At 43.2% G+C, this 18,914-nt stretch overlaps 2 protein-coding genes across 2 annotated transcripts in view; one reads left to right on the forward strand and one right to left on the reverse strand.

The window, feature by feature from the left end:
* The window catches only part of TLN2 (talin 2), a 454,454-nt gene that overhangs the window by 239,129 nt on the left and 196,411 nt on the right, over positions 1 to 18,914 (forward strand). The window lies entirely within an intron of this gene.
* LOC112627619 lies at positions 10,165 to 18,511 on the reverse strand. Its single transcript, XM_025390087.1, has 3 exons — positions 17,464 to 18,511; positions 13,135 to 13,337; positions 10,165 to 11,608 (listed from the first exon to the last, which is right to left on the reverse strand). Exons 1-3 carry the CDS (start codon positions 17,526 to 17,528, stop codon positions 11,493 to 11,495), a joined length of 384 nt encoding a protein of 127 aa, XP_025245872.1. The 5' UTR covers positions 17,529 to 18,511; the 3' UTR covers positions 10,165 to 11,492.

The following is an 18,914-nucleotide window of genomic DNA, read 5'->3' on the forward strand; positions in this document are numbered from 1 at the left end:
GAGGAAATGATAGGTGTTCGCTTTCTGTCTTGCTGTCTCTTTGTTGCTCCTGATGGAGGGAGTTGGTGAATTTTGGGAGCTAGCCAAAGAGGGAATTAGGTAAGTATAATCTTTATTTGTGTTTTTTTTTTTTACCTTATATTTAGAATGGTAACATTTAACAGTTGTAATTATCCTTGAGATAAGCAAAGAGATTCATCATACATAGAATTATCTTGTGAAATGTTGATTTGTGCTTCCTACAGGCTAATACGGAAATTGAACTGCTGTGTGTGATACACATTATTTTAAAAGTCGAAAGAGCAATACTACATGCAGGCTGAGGGTTTTGTCTCTTAGCTATACTAGAATTAACCTGTATTTGTTTGAGTTTAAAAATTGGTTATTATGCAGTTACATCATTTGGATCAAGTATGTTAAATTTCTTTACCTTTTCTGATTTCCCCATTTTTTCTTTTTTCTTTTCTTTCTTTAAGAAAGCATCTTGTTAAAACTTCCAGAATGAGTGATTTTTATTAGGCAGTTTTGGGCTTGCTTGTTTTACCCTCTTAATTCTTTCCAGGTGGGACTCATGTTCTGTTTCCTTTGCCTGTGTCATGTGCACTTTTAGCATTGGAATTTAATCCATTACGATTCTAATTATGCTATGAATTTCATGTTCAATAGAGAAAATTACAAAGACGGCAAAATCACACAGGGACTGTCAACATGGGAAGCAAACATTCTCCTTTTCTAGAGGCCCAGTATAGAAATCAGAGTTTCATAATTGTATTGACATACATAGGTTCTTTAACTGAGAAATCTAAGATTAACAGTAATGCTAATTGATGGTTTTTGCTCTATTTAAATCTCATATTGCAGTTACTTAGTCTTGGTAACAAGGTGTGGACTATAATTTTCTTTCTCCTTTACTAGTAACTCACTGTGTAATTCTGGGGTAAGGCTAAAATGGTTGTAGTTTTAAAACTATTCATGTACCTATGGGGGCTTCCCTGCCCTTTTAAAGCAGCAGATTCAGATTTCACAGTGTAGGCATCCCAGGGTGGCTTGCTTAGGCAAAAGCCCAATTTACACAATGCCTTTGAAACAGGAGCAAAAGTCGTAATAATACTAAATGCTTAGAACATCATATATAGTAGGCCTTCAATAACGTTTCATTGAATTAAATGGAGTTATTATAAACATGTATGAATTATAGTAGAGATCATATGCCTTTTCTAAGCCTATGCTAAAATAAAGACCTTTTTTTCAGAGAAAGATCTATATTTTAAGCCTCCATTTTTGACCCTCATAATTAAGATCTAGGATTAGAAGAAGGGGTGAGCATTCTTGTGTACCAAGCAGTTCTGAGACCATGCACTGGAGCAGAAGGTTGCATATGGCTGGCAGAACCAGAGCAGAGAGTCCTGGCAACCTTATGGGATTTGGTCATAAAATGATATTGCACTGTACCTTCTTCCAGTCTAGGTATTCCCTGCCCTGATACCTGCAAAGTTTTCCCAGATAATCCTGGAGACTTAACCTATTTGACGGCATAATTCCCAGTTTTCTATTTTATTTATCAGAAAATTTGGTAGTGGGTCTGGGCACAGTGTCTCTCACCTGTAATCCCAGCAATTTGGGAGGCCAAGGTGGGAGGTACGAGGCAGGAGGATTGCTTGAGCCCAGGAGTTTGTGACCAGCCTGGACAATGTAGTGAGATCCTGTCTCTAAAAAAAAAAAAAAAATTAAAAAATTATCTGGGCATAGTGGCACACACCCGTAGTCCCAGTTACTTGGGAGGCAGAGGTGGGAGGATTGCTTGAGCCCACTCGAGGTTGCAGTGAGCCATAATCACGCCACCACACTCCAACCTGGGCCACAGAGTGGGACCCTGTTTCAAAAAATACAAATAGCCAGGCGCAGTGGCTCATGCCTGTAATTCCAGCACTTTGGGAGGCCGAGGCGGGTAGATCACGAGGTAAGGAGTTCGAGACCATCCTGGCTAACATGGTGCCACCGCGTCTCTACTAAAAATACAAAAAATTAGCCGGGCGTGGTGGTGGGCGGGTAGTCCCAGCTACTTGGGAGGCTGAGGCAGGAGAATGGTGTGAACTCAGAAGGCGGAGCTTGCAGTGAGCGGAGATCACGCTACTGCACTCCAGCTTGGGCGACAGAGCGAGACTGTCTCAAAAAAATAAAAAATAAAATAAAAATAAAAAAGGAAATTTTGGTGGTGGATTTCATTTAGGCTCTGCCACTTCTTTGGTGTCACCAGCTTTTTGTGGCCTTAGATAAAATAAATGAGATAAACATTGTGTGCCTGGCACATAATGTGTGATCAGTACATGGTGATATCATTTCTCTGTGAGATGGTGCTTCCATGTCAGCCATCTGTGGCAGTTCCCAGGTTATACTGATTCCAACTTGATTCTTCTCCTAAGAGAAGAACCCTAAGCTGAGCTTCAGGAGGTGTCTTGGTGTTACCTACTGTGAATTTTGTTTTTAAAGCTTTTTATTTTTGACCTGCGCTTTTGTGTTGATATCTGTTCGTTTTGTGTGCTTTTCCCCCAAATGAGGTATTTTCCAAAGTTGTCCTTACATTCCAAGGTAGGGCCATGTAAAGCGAAGCCATGAGCTCTTGGGGAGTAGCAGTTTTATTTTGTCTGCAAGAGTGTGGCTCAAATGAAGTGTCAGTAAAATGTTAGTTCCCTTTAGAATAATTGATATACTGATTTTCCATATTTTCTGCTAATCTTTTGAAATATGTGTTTTTGAGTTCATTTTGTCTTTGGGACCCAACAAAAGGCAAATATTAAAATATTTAAAAATAATTAGGATAAACCTCAGTCAGCAGTTAAAACTGAGTCCTAATACATTGAAGCTTTGTAAAAATCCCTTAGAAAATACATGAACATTTTAAAGGTAATTGAGGGCGCCATAGATCATTTTAACATCCTCTTCCCATTGTTCTTAATCTAGAGAATCTCTTCTGTGTCTTTAAAGTCAGGAAATTATTTTTTTTGTTTATTTGGTGGGGTTATTGTCAGTTGTATAGCATATATAACAAGAGCTGCCGAAATGATCATTTGTAATGCTGTAAAATCATGTCTGCTGTCAGAAGTTAGCCGTTTTGCAACTATTGGAAAAACTGTGGAAATATGGCACCAACTAATCATCATTTTTGCTTATTACTAGTTTGGCTATCACTTGGAAAGAGGACAGGTCATTTAGGTAAAGCCAGAGTTTAGATATCAGAAGAGAGATCCAGAAAACCAACTTGGGTTTTAGACTAGATGACCTCTCAGGTACTTACCTTCCTTAAACGTTGTCTAGGCTAAAACCCGGTGAGAAAGTTGAGGAGGGCCACTCAGACATTTTTGGTGCTGAATGAGGACTTGACTCCCTGAGATTTTTGCTTTTAAATACATCCCACTCTATTCCCACTGGCCCTGCGGTCAGACTGGTGGGACTTAGCCCTAAGAGCACATACCTCAGAGGAGGAGGAGTGCCACAGACATGGGGATCTCATCACAGAGGAAGGTCTCTGAGCTGCCATTCTCTAGCGGTCCGAGGCTGGGTTTGTTTTGACATTGATTTTTTATTTCTGTTACTGCTCTCTGGAGGTATATCACAACAAGATTTAATGAATGTTTTTTGGTCTGCGTTTATTTGATGCATGACCTTGTGATTTGAGTTCCACCATTACCCTGTGTTTTTTTTTTTTTTTTTTTGCTTTCTGATTATGTACCACATAACTAAATCAATAAAGAAAAGAATGGAGGAACAGCCCTGTTTAACATTTCAGGGGTGATGGAGTAATGCTGTCTATAAATATTTATATTTTTCTGAGAAGATGTCTTTTTCTTTTTGACATTCAGACGAATTCACCAAGAGATTCATCACTAAAGAGAGAGGGAGGAGTGTAGGGGGGAATGAAAAGACGTCTTCCCCCCAGTAAATTTCTAGATGTCTTTCAAAAGGTAAATAGAAAAGAAGAAAACGCAAAAGAGTTTTTCATTTGAATAAGTCATTTTTTTTCTAAGGCATTGGAATACTCAGCTAGCCTTTTCTCACGCAGAATAGTAACAACTGGGGGAATATGGATATATAATCGAAGGATCCCCAAAAGCAAAATAGACTCTGTTGGCTTGCAGCTTCCTATGAGTTCCATAGCCTCTCATACCTCCCAGGTTGCAGTCTCTCTCTCCTCCTTTCTGCCTCCTCTCCTTGTCCTGACTTCAGCCTTGTCAGAGCCAAATCACTTCCTAAAGGCCCCACCTCTTAATACTGTTGTATTGGGGATTAAGTTTCAACATGAATTTTGGAGAAGACACATGCCAACCGTAACAGAGGAAGCTTGCTCAGTGGATTCTTAAGATGCCTTCTCTTCTCTAGCACAAATAATCACTCATCCATTATTTTTTCAGGTTTGATTCATTCCTTCCTTCCTTCCTTCCTTCCTTCCTTCCTTCCTTCCTTCCTTCCTTCCTTCCTTCCTTCCTTCCTCCCTCCCTTCCTCCCTCCCTCCCTCCCTCCCTCCCTCCGTCTGTCTTTCCCTCCCTCCCTCTTCTTTCTCTCTTTTTCTTTTGTTTTTTGGTATAGACGAGGTCTCCCAATGTTTCCCAGGCTGTTGAACTCCTGGGCTCAAGCCATCCTCCTGCCTCAGCCTCCAAAAGTGCTGGGATTATGGGCATGAGCCACCATGCCCAACCTTGATAGTTTCATAGTGAGGTATTTTTTAATAGTCTCCTGTCTATAGATGATGATAAAATCTGTCAACCTCAGTTTCATCGGGAGCTGTGGTGACGTGAGAGCCCACAAGGATCACAGTAGGTGCAGCCATTGGACCACCAGTAAGAGAGTGGCTCCGAAGTCTCTGTGGGCACTGGTTAGAAGTTATGTGTGCTCTCCCCTGATCTTACATACAAACTTACTGTTGCAGCTTTGTAGACAGCCCCTGCCACTGCTTTTAGGCAGTCAATGATAATAAACAAGTAGTTAACGGAGGATATAGTCTCGTTCTGGGGGCTAGTGCCCCTGTGAGGGGTGGCATTAAGGTTGAGCAGCTCTTGCTTGTGCTGGAGGCCATTTCTGTTCTGACTAAATCTCACCTGCTTAGGTCTTGCCTGGGAAGGTCGAGAAGGCCCTAGAATAATCTCAAAGTCCTTCAGGAATCTCAAGGACTCCTAATGACCTGAACCCCTAGAGGTGTGACTTCATCCTAGATTCACTACATGTTGGAAGGATTTTAGTGATCAGCGTGACCTGGCTCTTATTCCAGACTTGTCACCCTGTACTGCTTGCTGCTTTCCTCCCCAAGGCCTGTGGAAACTCTCGGAGGGCAAGGCAGAGCTCCTCTCTCTACAGGCAGCAGCTGGTCTACTACATGGCACCTGCCAACTCTCTGTGAGAGTTGCTGTGAGAGTTTAAGCCACGTGAATGCAAGACCAGCCTTATTCCATCTTGTTTATTCTCCTGAAGTAATCTGTACAGTGTCCTGTGCATAATAAGTTATTGATAAATGGATGTAGATTGACCTGTATCCTTCCCCTAGGCCCAGAATCTGAACCTTACCCTCTATATCCACAAAATACTGTGCCCTAGATATTTATGTCTGCAATTTGAGGTGGTTGTACTGAATGTGGAGGGAGACTCCACAGAGGTGCTTCCCATCCCTTTTTATATGATGGAGGAGCAATCTGACAAGGAAAAACACTATTTGGTTTCATCTGTATTAGAGTAACCGAAAGTGGGCTTGTGTTGCAGTTGAATTTATTTATTTTAATTCCAGTATAACAAAAGCCAAAATAAAACAAACAGGAAACAAAGTATAATTCTGCCACTCTAACAAAATGCTAACATAGTCTCTTTCCTACTTGGCTGGAAGCACCCTAAATTCTATGTAGCATCAATCATATCCTATTCTTACAGATAATTTTCAAATTGCCATGTAGTTTTGTTAGGTGGTACAGTATGGTGGTATTATAGCAAGACATGGGCCCTGGAGGCAGATATACCCAGGTTAGAGTCCTGTTCCTATCATTTGCTAGCTTTGTGACCTTGGGCACAATATATACATATGCATGTGCATATGTCATTGCCTACACCAGCACCTGCATCTTTGCTTATATTTGTTTATTTGTTTTAGAGATGCTGTCTTGTTCTGTTACTCAGGCTGCAGTGCAGTGATATGATCATAGCTCATAGAGACAGTCTTGCTATGTTGCCCAGGCTGCTCTTGAACTCCTGGACTCAAGCACTCCTTCCACCTAAGCCTTTGAGTCAATGCGATTATAGGTATGAGGCCCAGCTATGCCTATATTTACATATTCACACACGTTTATAATTATTTTACTGATTACCACTTACATTTAACTGTACTACTTGCCATTTTGTGTTAAAAGAACTATATTTAGGCTTATTGTACTTATTAATATCCTAATTGGGCCATATTTAGCCTGGCTAAATAGATTAGTTTGCCAGGGCTGTCCCCTAACAAAATACCACTAATCAGGTGGCTTAAATAACAGAAACTGATTGTCTCACAGTTCTGGAGGCTAGAAGTTCAAGGTCATGGTGTTCCATCTGAAGGCTGTGAGGGAGGGATGTGTTCCAGGCCTCTCTTGTGGCTTGTAGATGGCCATCTTTTCCTGTCCTCTTTACATCATCCTTCCTATGTGTTTGTGTCCAAATTTCTCCTTCTTATAAGGACAACGGTCAATTTGGATTATGACCTGCTCTAATGACCTCATTTTAACCTGATTGCCTCTGTAAAGGTGCCATCTTCAAATAACGTCGCAGTCAGAAGTCCTGGGGGTTAGGACCTTAACATATGAATTTTGGAAGAAACACAATTCAGCCCATAGCATTAAGCTAGGTGCACTGTTGGAGGACAAGATGAATATCAGTTTTATAGACTGGTGCTGACAGATGACACAAGATTGTAGCACAAATTCCCATTGATGAGGCCCCTTGCCAATTCAGGGGGTTCTTTCGTCCTACCATTTCTTTAGAGATTCTTACTGTTTATCCCTGTTTCTCTTTGATTGGTTTGTGCATTTCTTCTGATATTTTTCCAGCTTTATCTTAAGTTTTATATTTATTTTTGGAATTGTTTTTCAAGAATAAGTCCAGGTTGTGGAGGTACAGCAAATGTGACAGTATCTTAAAACAATCCTTTAAAACACTGTCCTCAACTGTGCTGTTGAGAATTCATCGTTTCATGTCATCTCCCATGGGGACGTGTTTGTTTCTTCCTTGTGCTTTTGATGAAGTAATATGTATGTGTCCAGGCTGCAGTTTGATTTGTTTTTTTGCTATTTGAAAATACAAATCTTATTCATAACTCACCGATGAAATTGGTAAGACTTTTGATCTGTCTGTATTTTATTAACTATAGGAAAATGATACTTCATCAGCCTACTTCAATTTAGTTAATATCCTTTTTGTAATTGGGGTTCGGTCTGGTAGGCAGTTCTAAAAACTTGGGCTTACAGACAGCAGCACATGGCTGCTCACTATGCGCATCCACACGGCTTTCTGTAGTAAAGTCTAGTCCAATCCTGCTCCTTCTCTCTGTCATTTCCACTGTTTGCAATATATTTTAAAATTTTTGTTAAACATTTATCTTTTCTCTGCTTCTTTTCTGTAAATCTGGTTTATTGCCTATGCCAGATGTTTTTTCTCCCATTCATTCCTCTGTCAATTCTGTCTGTTGGTGTGGTCCATTGCAGCTTGAGCCCTGGATGGCAGGATGGTTCTGTGGGGTAGATTGAACTATAAAACCTGGATTGATTATTGGCCTTCCCAGTTGTTAATGCATATTCATTTAGCTAACCCATAAATCAAACAGCTGATACCTGTACATTCAGATTTCATTATTTCTTGTTGTTTTGTTATCTTCTGGGTTGCTTTGTAAAAATGCTGATGATTCCTTTAACAGAAGGAAGAAATTTAGCTTAAGAAAATAATCTGAAATAAAAAACAGAAGAGGTTTCAAACAAAAAATTCCTTACTGCATCCTTATTTGTAATAGTGAAAACTTGCAAATAGCTGATATACACAAAAAGATACAGCTATTAAATTATGGGACCTTATTTACAATATTATGTATGTATGTATGTATGTATGTATTTATTTGAGACGGAGTCTCGCTCTGTCACCCAGGCTGGAGTGCAGTGGTCGGATCTCAGCTCACTGCAAGCTCCGCCTCCCGGGTTTACGCCATTCTCCTGCCTCAGCCTCTGGAGTAGCTGGGACTACAGGTGCCCACCACCTCACCCGGCTAGTTTTTTGTATTTTTTAGTAGAGACGGGGTTTCATCGGGTTAGCCAGGATGGTATCGATCTCCTGACCTCATGATCCGCCCGTCTCGACCTCCCAAAGTGCTGGGATTACAGGCTTGAGCCACCGTGCCCGGCCACAATATTATGTATTTATTAAAAACAGTGTTTGTAAAGAGTTTGCGATACTGTGGGAGAATATTATGTAATTAGAATGGGGAAAACTTAGGATATAGAATTATATAGAGCATATCATCTCAACCACATAAAGTATGCATATTCATTGAAAGGAAATGTGTCCAAATGTTAGTGGTATTTATCTTTGAGTGGGGTGGGGCCAGACATGGAAGTCTAGATTCAGGCAGACCTGGGTTACCTTTCCTCTTGTGTTTGCCTGTTCCTTACAAGACATAATCTCTATTAAGCCTAATTTAGGGTAAATAGGATCTCCCTCACCTAATGATTTTCCATAATAATTAGGTAAAGTGCTTAGTTCAGTGTGTGACATATAATAATGCAACAAGTGAAAGTTCAATTATTAATAAAAACAATATTATCAATAAAATTTTTTTTTCCCCATTTTACTGCATTCCTGGCATAAGCACTGTATCGACTTCTCCATGTTCCCTTCTGTTTTAAACAGCACACATTAGGAGGCAGAACCCTCAGATCCATGGCCTTGGTCAAGTTCACATAACTGCTCTGTTTTTGTTGTCCTGCTTGGATGAAGTCTAAACCCCTTAGCATGGGGTTATGTTGAGGATTCAGTGCCTTAACATAAAACGGGCTTAGCATCAGTGCCTGGCACGTAATCACTTACATATGTTAGCTGCTACTATGTACTTAAAAATTTTTTTTAAATATATGTATTTATTTGTTTTAATTCTTACATGCAGAAGGATGGGAAAATTACAGCAAGGATTTACATAACCTGTAGAGAACTAGACTTAATGAATTCTAAGTCTAAGATCACGGATACTGTAAGATAGATAGATATATATATGTATGTATATATAGTTTAACTGAAACATTGCAAGTTTTAGGTATAAGATGGGGGTAACCTTGGAATGAGTGGTGGTAGAAAATGAGGAGCCTTTGGAGAATCCAGTTCGTTCTGTGACTCCTGGATTGGTAATGCGATGATATATGGATGGACTTTGAGTCTATACAAATGGAAAGTTTAGTCAGGTTTCTTGGTTTGTTTCAGTTCTCCAAATATATGCCAGATTTTTAGGTCCTTCTAATTTATGGTTAATAGGTTAACATAGACAAATGGCAAGAATAGGTTTTTAATTTCTTTCCTTTTTTCTTCAAGATTGAAGAAAATTTCGCCCAAGTCCAAAAATGTGCTGTTGCCTTTTTGAGTAATGTGTGGTGTGGGGTTTCAGCCTTTTCCTCGCTGGTCCTTGCAGGGGAAGGAAATGGAGCTAGGAAGTGCAAGATTCTTCCATTTTTGGGGTGAAAGCAAGCATGATAATGTAGGTTTGCATGGTCACGCGGCAACCCAGATCCATGCTGCTTTTAGCAGATGTTCCTCAATGGGGGCCACACTTTCTCACTCTCAAATTAAGCCCAGCATGAAGAGAGTCAGTTGAGAAGGAACTTGCATACAGTTCTTGTCACTCATTCTTCCAGGGTCAGTCTGGAAGAAAACCCTGAATGACCTCCCCGATCACTGTAGAACCAAGCTTTCCCCCCGACCCCCAGTAAAAGTCAAGTGTATCTGTATCCATCACAGTGGTGTGTGCCTTAATGACAGAGCCTGTGTTGCTCAGCCTCAGCAGGAGCCTACAGAATATGCCTTCCTGAGATTGTATAGGCTCGCCACCAAGGGTCAACAAAAACAAGTAATGGGATGAGTTATTCCCTGTTATCTAGAAAAATGGTAAATAATTCATAGTTCAACTGGTCTTGACCTTCACTTTTATTTTTCTTCTATTTTTTTTCTTGAACCTGACCTTTTACATTTCTATTGTATCCATTTTTGTAAACAATCTACTTTCAATCATTTGAATAAGTTAATGTATAAAAGAATTCAAAGTCAGAGTTCAGTTTAGAGCCACCTTCTTTCTGAAGCTTGTAACAAGAGGAGGAAAATAGCAGGACTGAAAGGTAGACTCCAAGAGGACTGAAATGTATGAATGATTTATTCAGCTGTCTTGGCAACCACAGGGGAATAGTGAGATTGCTGGAGGGCTGACACAGCCTTCTTACGGTTCGACAAAAAACGACAGTATCTTCCACACACAGGCCAGGAATTCACGTATCTTCCCAGAACCTCTGTTTTTATCTATGAAAGGAGGGGTGCAAAAAAAAAAATCAAAATCTTTTTAACTTTCTAGCCTATTGATCATATCCAGGGACAAGACATACATGGATGTACCATGGAACGCTTCAGTGCTGAGTGGTCATCAGGTGATAGCATTTCCTGTTTGTTTCACTGGTGACTCAGGCCAGGAGGGCTGGTGTTGGAGCAGGGTCACAGCTGAGTGCTCCGAGAGTTGAGGGGAGCAGACAGATCCTTACTTGTTGGGGCAGAGTTTAAAGACTAGTTTATAGAAGCAAAACTGGATGCTGGGTTGAGGGGTAACCGAGGACCTGGAGCGGAGTGTGGTCACATTTCAGACACACAGGCTGAAATAACTGAAGCAATTTTGCAGAGATTGAAAAATCATCTATTTCATTAGTATGGAGGATTCTTATAATGTGCATAGAAGATAGGAAGCGGGTTAGATGAGGCTGGGTGGTGGCCTTAATATTTGGGCTAAGCAGCTTGAAGCTGATTTTCCATACGTTTCAAAATGCTATGTGTGCATTAAAGATCGGCTCTAGGCAAAATCATAAAGCTGTGAGAACATAGGCGTCGGCTCCCCTCTCTTTCAGCCGGTCCTTTTTTCGTACTCCCCTGCTCACCGCCCTTTCTCCACTGTGCCAGAGTTCTAGTGTGTTCTGTAGCATACTACCCCTTCCTCAGCAGAATTTCCTCTTAATTAGGCATCATCTTTAATAAAGGGCAGAGCTCAGCTAAGTTGCCTGGAGGGTTCTGAAACTTACCATTTCTATGACAGTGATAGGCAGCAAATGCACATATCCGTTTTTATTGCGAAGTTTAACTGGGGACAAATCTTTATGACCAACAGTATACTTAATGATGGAATTCCAGGTGCCAGTGCCAAGAACTGCCTGGCAGCGGGAGGGTAAGTTGGAGGGATCCTGGGAGGGCGCTAATCAACCGTGTGCATACCCTCTCTGTTCATTGTGGCAGTGTGAGAAGGTTGGTTGTGCTTTTCTGGCAATGTGAATTTTGGGAAGGTCTCTTGACTTCAAGGTTTTAGTTTCTTCACCTGAAAATGGAAAACAGTATCAAAGGTCTTTTCTCATCGTTCTTGTATTCCATGTTGTGGGCACTCTCTTTGGTTCTTAGTGGAGGGTAGAAATGCTGACTTCTCCCCACCCCATTCATGCATCAAATAAGTATGTATTGAACCTTCTCTGTGTCAGGCACTTCATTGTGAGCAATACACATAGTCCTTGCTCTCATGGAGCTTCCAGTTATTTCTGACTGATGTGGCATTGGTTCTTTTTTTGAGTTGTTCATTTGCCCAGATGGAGAGCTTCATCTTGTCAGCCTTGAAGTTCAGCATCTGTGCTTCCTAGAGCGGGCTGTTGTTGAGACATAGCTTGGTCTGCTGGATGTTGGCCCTCTGTTCATCCTTTAGTTGTGATATTACTGTGGGTAATTCCTAATGACTAATTTAGGGGAAAATCCGGTTAAATCTTTCCATGGAGTATGTATTAAGTCCACAGATTTTTATTGAGCACCTACTGTATGGTGGACACTGTGCTAGGCCTTGAAATACAAAGATGACTCTATTGATGCGTTATTGCCCTCTGAAGCCAGCAGGGGAGATGGACTTCTAATGGCAAATGTATTCCTGACAGTAGGCTATAGATCTAGATCTGTATCTAGATCTATATCTATCTATATCTTATTGCTGCTATATTGGGAACTGTGGTGGCCCCGCAGTTTACTTAGGGATACATGGGGTTTGCAAAGCAGCCCTGGGAGCCAACAACGTGGCTGGAATTTTTACTGACCTGCATGGACTGCTGCTAAGTTCACACTTGTGTGGGTGGTTAATGATTTCTCCTTTGTTCATTTACCACTTGACCTTTTAACAATGGTTATTTCTAGTTGAAGTGTTCAAACAGTACTCCTGGCCTCTCTTGCCTCCATAAGGGAGAACTCAGGGATTCTTACATAAATGTTCTCGCTAGTTTTCTGGTCTCCCCACTCTGGCTACAGACAGGAGCTTAGCTGTCCTGGTCCTATTCTAAGTGGCTGTTAGCCACATGGCAAAGTCACATGAGCTGTGTTCATTGCTGCTTTCCCTGAGCTTACTATAGCATGGGGCTCTCTCAAGTGTAGATACCGAGGCTAGGGGAGCCTTTCCACTCAGGCCCTGCCCTCTGGGTTCCTACCAGCTGGGAAGAGATATCCAGGGCCCAGTGGGTTGACAAAAGTAATAGGGAGGGCCTTGGTAACTTTCAGAAGATGTGGCTCCTTGGTAAAGCTGGACTGACGATGAGATCAAATGGGTTGCCCTGCTTCCTTGCCTCCTGGTCCCTCCTTAAATTAAAGATAGCTGCCTCCCAGTGAAGGCATGACTTGACTTACCTTCCTAGATGGGGACACATAGGCACCTGTCTATGCCTGACCTGCTCAGTGCCTGGAGTCCGAATGTTCAAGGCAAGCCCCAGGGTACCTGAGCCCAGACTGTCCTGCAGAGCGAGATGGAGGGCAAGACCCTGGCTTTGGCATTTGCAGCACTTGTGGGTGGCTGTGACCCAGTCCACGGTGGGTTCTTACCTGCAGAGAAGCTACTTCTCTTCCTCCCTTGTAGAAGAGAGGTAGGGAGTGGAGAAGGGGAAGCTCTTTCCTTGGCGTTTCTTTGGGAGAGCTGAATCATTCCCAGGAGATTGAGGTGTAGCCACAGATGAATTGAAGCAAGTACAGCCATCCAAAATTGGGCACAGAGGCCTTCCCAAGAGGTCACGGTGGAGAGCCAGTGGCTGGAGGCAGAAGAGGGGAATGGTGGCCAGCTTTTACTCTTATAGACCTCCAAGGCCCCATTGAGGTATGGTGGCCTGACCCTCTGGTCTTGCCAGGTGGGCACAAACCCCTGCTTTACACAGGAGTGTGCAGAGCCCCCATTGTGTCTCCCCTAAGTTGCCCCTAGGCAGAGCTCATGAGCAAGCCCCAGGGTGGAAGCTGATAGTAATGCCAGCCTTGCCCCACAGGGCTTTTCAAGAGGACTTTTCCCTCTTGAACTCTTGGGTTGGGGGAACCTAAGTGACCTCCAGGAGAAACAGCCCAGGGGCTATAGGAGTTAGCTGCTTGACACACACACTCAGCCTCACAGCTCATGCTCAGAAAGTTCTGTGTCTAGGAAAAGCATGTTGTATGACTGCCATAAAAATAAACACAGGAGCTATATTTATTTATTTTTAATTTTTATTTATTTTTTTGAGACGGAATCTTGTTCTGTCACCCAGGCTGGAGTGCAGTGGTGCGATCTTGGCTCACGGCAGCCTCCGCCTCTCGAGTACCAGTGGTTCTCCTGCCTCAGCCTCCTGGGTAGCTGGGACTACAGGCACACGCTAACTAGCTCGGCTAATTTTTGTATTTTTAGTAGAGATGGGATTTCACCATGTTGGCTAGGCTGGTCTCAAACTCCTGACCTCAGATAATCTGCCCACCTAGGCCTCCCAAAGTACTAGGATTCCAGGCATGAGCCACTGCACCTGGCCCACAGGAACTCTATTTATTTAAGTGAATAAAGGGCTAACTAGAAGGTGAGCTCCATGTAGACAGGAATTGTGCCTGTCTTTGCCCCCTAATGCCTGTTAGGTTATCTAGTACATAACAGATACAAAATAAGCAATAAAATGATGTTTGTAGTTCAGATGGTGGCCGACTCAAGTATGCTGCTTCCATTGTTTCTGCAGCTCCCATGACTAATGTTATTAATAATAATAACAAGCCCAGGCCGGGTGCGGTGGCTCACACCTGTAATCCCAGCACTTTGTGAGGCCAAGGCAGATGGATCACCTGAAGTTGGGAGTTTGAGACCAGCCTGGCCAAGGTGGAGAAACTCTGACTCTACTAAAAATACAAAATTAACTGGGCATGGTAGCACCCGCCTGTAGTCCCAGCTACTCGGGAGGCTGAGGCAGGAGAATCTCTTGAACTCAGGAGGCAGAGGTTGCAGTGACCCGAGACTGCGCCACTGCGTTCTAGCCTGGGCAACGAGCGAAACTCCATCTCAAAATAATAATAATAACAATAGTAACAATAAGCCCTTACCTAGCCTTTTCTCTGTGCCTTTGACTCATTTAATTCTCTAGCAATCTTATAGGTAGATCTGTTACTATCTCCCATTTTGTAGGAGACTGAGGCAGATGGCAGTTAAGTGACCAGCTCAGGTCACGCAGCTGGTAAGGCAGGTGGGGTCGGGGCACCTCGTGGTCCTCCCTTATAGGTAGAGATCCAAGGGGAGGCTGCTCATCTTGACCAATGACAGGCATTTATTTTGAAGAGAAGGAGGCCTCTGCTGGAGCTGAGCTTGTTTGTCCCTGGGTGAACCAGGGTGATCCTGAGCAACCTGCGCTGCTGCCATCATCCTGGGCTGTTTACAGCTCCCTGGGACAGAAAAGTGTATTTTAAAAGGACAGTGTCTGGGTTTCACCAGCTCCATTTCCACAGAGGAAACCACAGAAGGGTTTTGTGTTGGGTCATGCAACCTTCACACATACAATGAGGGCAGAAATGGTCAGAGTGAGACAAGATGATGAAAAGAAACACAGTGCAGGTTTTATGAATTTATACCTAGTCTTTGAGGGAAAAAAAAAAAACTTAAGATCCAATAAGATAGTAGTCATTCAAATTGGGGGAAAGGAAAAACAAACAATAAGATAAAATAGAAAAAGGGATTAGACTATAACAACTCTGCAAGAAATTGTAGAGATTTGGCTCTGAACTTTCATGCAGCGAAACTAGAAAAGGAAACCTGATCAGCTGTCCTAGCCTCAGAGTCTGCACGATGAACAGCCTGGAGAGGGGTTTGGGTACTGAAAAGTAGAGGCCAGGACCAGTTGCAGGCTGTGCTGCCCTGAAAACATCACAGTGGACAAGGAGCATAAATCTTTGTTGAGGTGTGTGGTCTGAGCTGCCTCATTTTCGCAGGGCTTTAGTGGATGTACAGTTAAATTTCTCACAAGTGTGGAAAACACACAGTCATCTTTAGTCTACATTTCTTGGTTGCTATATGTTCTAATCCTACTTTCTTTTTGTTGTTGTTTTTCTTTGTTTTCTGTTTTTTTGAGACAGAGCCTTGCTCTGTCACCCAGGCTGGGGTGCAGTGGTACGATCTCGGCTCATTGCAGCCTTCTCCTCCTGAATTCAAGTGATTCTCCTGCCTCAGCCTCCCGAGTAGCTGGAATTACAGGTGCCCACCACCACGCCCAGCTAATTTTTGTATTTTTTGTAGAGACGGGGTTTTGCCATGTTGGCCAGGCTGGTCTCAAACTCCTGACCTCAGGTGATCTGCCCGACTTGGCCTCCCAAAGTGCTGGGATTACAGGCGTGAGCCTCCACACCCGGCCTTAATCCTACTTTCTTTTTGCTATAGGGTAAGTCATGGTACTTGATTCCAGCAAGTGTCCGTTTTGCCAGTGTCTCATTTTGTTGTGAGTGGTGCTAGAAACAGCTCATTGCTGTGGTTCTTGTGGGATGCTGAATAAATCCCATATACTTTGGTTTCAGAGCTCATCTAGGTTTTCCTATGTCAGTGACTATCTTGCATGAGAATAATTAAAATACCTTGTCTTTAAATATAATGTTGTAGATTACAAAGTATTGGTCTTTTAGAGACATTCCTGGGAAGTCAGTTGTTGGCCTTATCTCGAGCTTCGAAAAACTAAATCTTAATAAAACAGGGAGCCAGAAGTGAGAAGGCGATGCTGGGGATTTTAGTCTTACACCCATATGTGGTGTTCTATAAGAATGACTAGTTTAGTTTTCAGGATTTTTTTTCTTTTTCTTTCTTTCTTTTTTTTTTTTTTTTGGTATATTGTGTTCCTGTGATGCTTTTTTGCAATAGTTGTTTTTGGGTGATTAAAAAAAAAAAAAAAAGTTGAGGCCACAAGTCTTATAGTGAATGTAGTATTTCTTGTCTGTTGAACACCTACCCTGAACTACCCTCCATTGCATGCCCTGCCCCCTCTTGAGATGTAAGGATGAGGAGACTGAGGATCCAACGGGAATAGCTGGCCAAGCATTGAGTATCAAGAAGCTCCTTCTGTGGCAGCAGGTCACCTCCTGCTCTCTGAAGGCAGCAGAGGGGAAGTGACAGGTCCAGAGGTCAAAGGCATCAGGAGGCCTGGAATTGAGCCTGCACCTCAGACTCCGCACCCAGGGTCGTTTCTATGAACCCAGACTTAGCCACTCACCACCTCCGCAATAGACCCGGGGCAGCCATGTGCACCTGGTGCAGAAGAGAGATTATGTATGGTGAGGAAGGGCACTTAGCTGTCCTGGGACTGTCTCTAGGACCATAATAAGGTGGAAACCATGTCTATGTAGATAACTTCCCTATGGAGTTTACAGCAACCATGTGATGTGCACTTTTGGATTATAAAGTCTTAAAAGCATAAATCTGAGCTACTGCCTGTTCCTCTGCCCCCTCCTAGCATACCTGCTCAGGAGACAAGTCCATACCTGCTGGGCCACCCCTGTCTACCATCTCTCTCCTGAACCTGCTACTCCAGGCTCTCCCCCGCACCATCCCCCGACCCCCATCCCCCTAAAGCCCTCCAATTTGCCAGATTCAATTGCAATGTCTCAGTTGCATCTTAGCTGACCTGTGACCAGCAGTGAGCACAGCTGACCTCTCGCTTCTGTTTGATATGCTTTCTCCTGGGTTCCACCCTCTGTCTGTTCTCTTCCCTCACCTACCCCTGTGCCTCCTTTGCCAGTGTCTTCTCTGCCAATTCAGAATGTTCCCAGGGCTGAGTCATTAGGTTTCGCCTTGCTCGCCCTCACTCCCTAGGTGGTCTTTCTAGCCCCTCCCACCCAGTTCTCTCTCCATCTTTGTGTTCAACTCTACCTCTCCACTGAATACCTCTCAAAGAAACTCACCTCCAAATCTTTGTCCCCAGCAGCCTTTCTTTTTCCAGTTGTTTTGGACATGGGTTTTCCTTCATGTCCTCCTGTTTCTACTTCTCTCCTTCCTGTCTGCTTCCCAGCTGTCTGAGCCTCTCCCCTGTGCACCTTGTGGACCCTGCAGCCCCAGGCGGCTTGCCATGCCCTGCAGGGCTCCCTCTTTCGATTCTGCTGCCCCTTTTGCCGCTTTCACCTTGCTCCTCTATGTGTCTTCTGCTTCCTTCTGAGCTCCCAGTATTAGGTCCTGCTGTTACATTTGGCTCTAAGGTCCATGTCACGGCTCCCTCTCGGCTTTGATGGAATCTCTCTCTGCATAGTTAGGGGGACCATTCATTTACCTTTCAGAAAGCTCAGTTTTTAGCCTGGGGAGGGCAGCCTTCACACAGCAACACTTAAAACATTTCCTTTTCCCAGGGAACAGATGATATTAACCATCCCATCCTCTCTGTTGCATCCCATAAACAGCATCCATGACAGCGTGGAGCTTTGTGGCTTTCCTCACTGACTCTTACCACCAGTCACAGATTTTAGCAATTGTCGCCAGCCCCAGGGGACAGACCAGCCATGGAATGATCTACATCACAGCAAATTAGTCCATTTATCTCTAGAGTTTAAATTTATTTCCCCCAATCGGGGAGTTGCTGGGTTAACTTGGCCCATAAAGGGGGGAGCGGGGAACTTTTACATATGGCTTTAAAAATCGTCAATATTGCAGGTGGGAATTGCCAGATATTTGGAACCCCTCTGCTGTGTCGGCAATCCAGCCACTGCCCAGGCTTTAGTTAATTAATTCAGTTTTAGGCGGATTCCCAGTGAACACTGCTGTTGTTTATTGAGAAGTATATCCTGACATTTCTCAACTAAGGAATATTTTTACAATTTTCATGGCAAAATTCATTCAGAATGCAAGCAGGGGTCAGAATGACATTGCAGTTGGATGGCCTGAAAGGTTGCTTTGTGAGACCGTGTAAACCATGCCCGCGTTCACCAGAGCATCTGTTGAAAAACATCTCCTGTATCCAAGTGACCCAGCCACCTGTTGTTAGGACACCAGCAATCAAGCATGCCAAGAAGCTGAGACCCTGGAGGCATCTGCAGCGCTGCCTGGGCCTGGGCAGCCTGCTGTCCCCTCTGCCTTGTGGCCATCTCATTGCCTCCTGGCACCTCCCTTCTTCCGTGGGAAGAAGCTAGAGTCCAGGTTGACTACCTGCAGGTTCTCTAATGAAACACAAGAAAGAGAGTGAGCTTGAAATACCTGTGGATTGATGTTATCCGAGCTGCTCTAAGATTCTTTTAGCTACTAGCTATAAAGGGCCTTGTTTTGCTTGCTGGGATGACACTCAGCTAGTTATGTCTGAGTTGGTTCTTCAGGCACAAAGAAAAAAGCATTTGTGATACAGGTTTCTTTCTGTCTGTCTTGTGCCCAA

The sequence above is a fragment of the Theropithecus gelada genome, chromosome 7a (assembly GCF_003255815.1).
Source record: "Theropithecus gelada isolate Dixy chromosome 7a, Tgel_1.0, whole genome shotgun sequence".
NCBI classification, from domain to species: Eukaryota; Metazoa; Chordata; class Mammalia; order Primates; family Cercopithecidae; genus Theropithecus; species Theropithecus gelada.

What these genes read in the sequence shown, in the direction of transcription:
- LOC112627619 (XM_025390087.1), bottom strand. Translation starts at nt 17,528, where the DNA reads ATGAAGGAAAACCCATGTCCAAAACAACTGGAAAAAGAAAGGCTGCTG. An exon ending in CTGGGGACAAAGATTTGGAG is followed by an intron (nt 13,338 to 17,463) that starts GTGAGTTTCTTT and finishes TTCTGCCTCCAG; the next exon opens with CCACTGGCTCTCCACCGTGA. An exon ending in GAGAAGTAGCTTCTCTGCAG is followed by an intron (nt 11,609 to 13,134) that starts GTAAGAACCCAC and finishes TTCCATTTTCAG; the next exon opens with GTGAAGAAACTAAAACCTTG.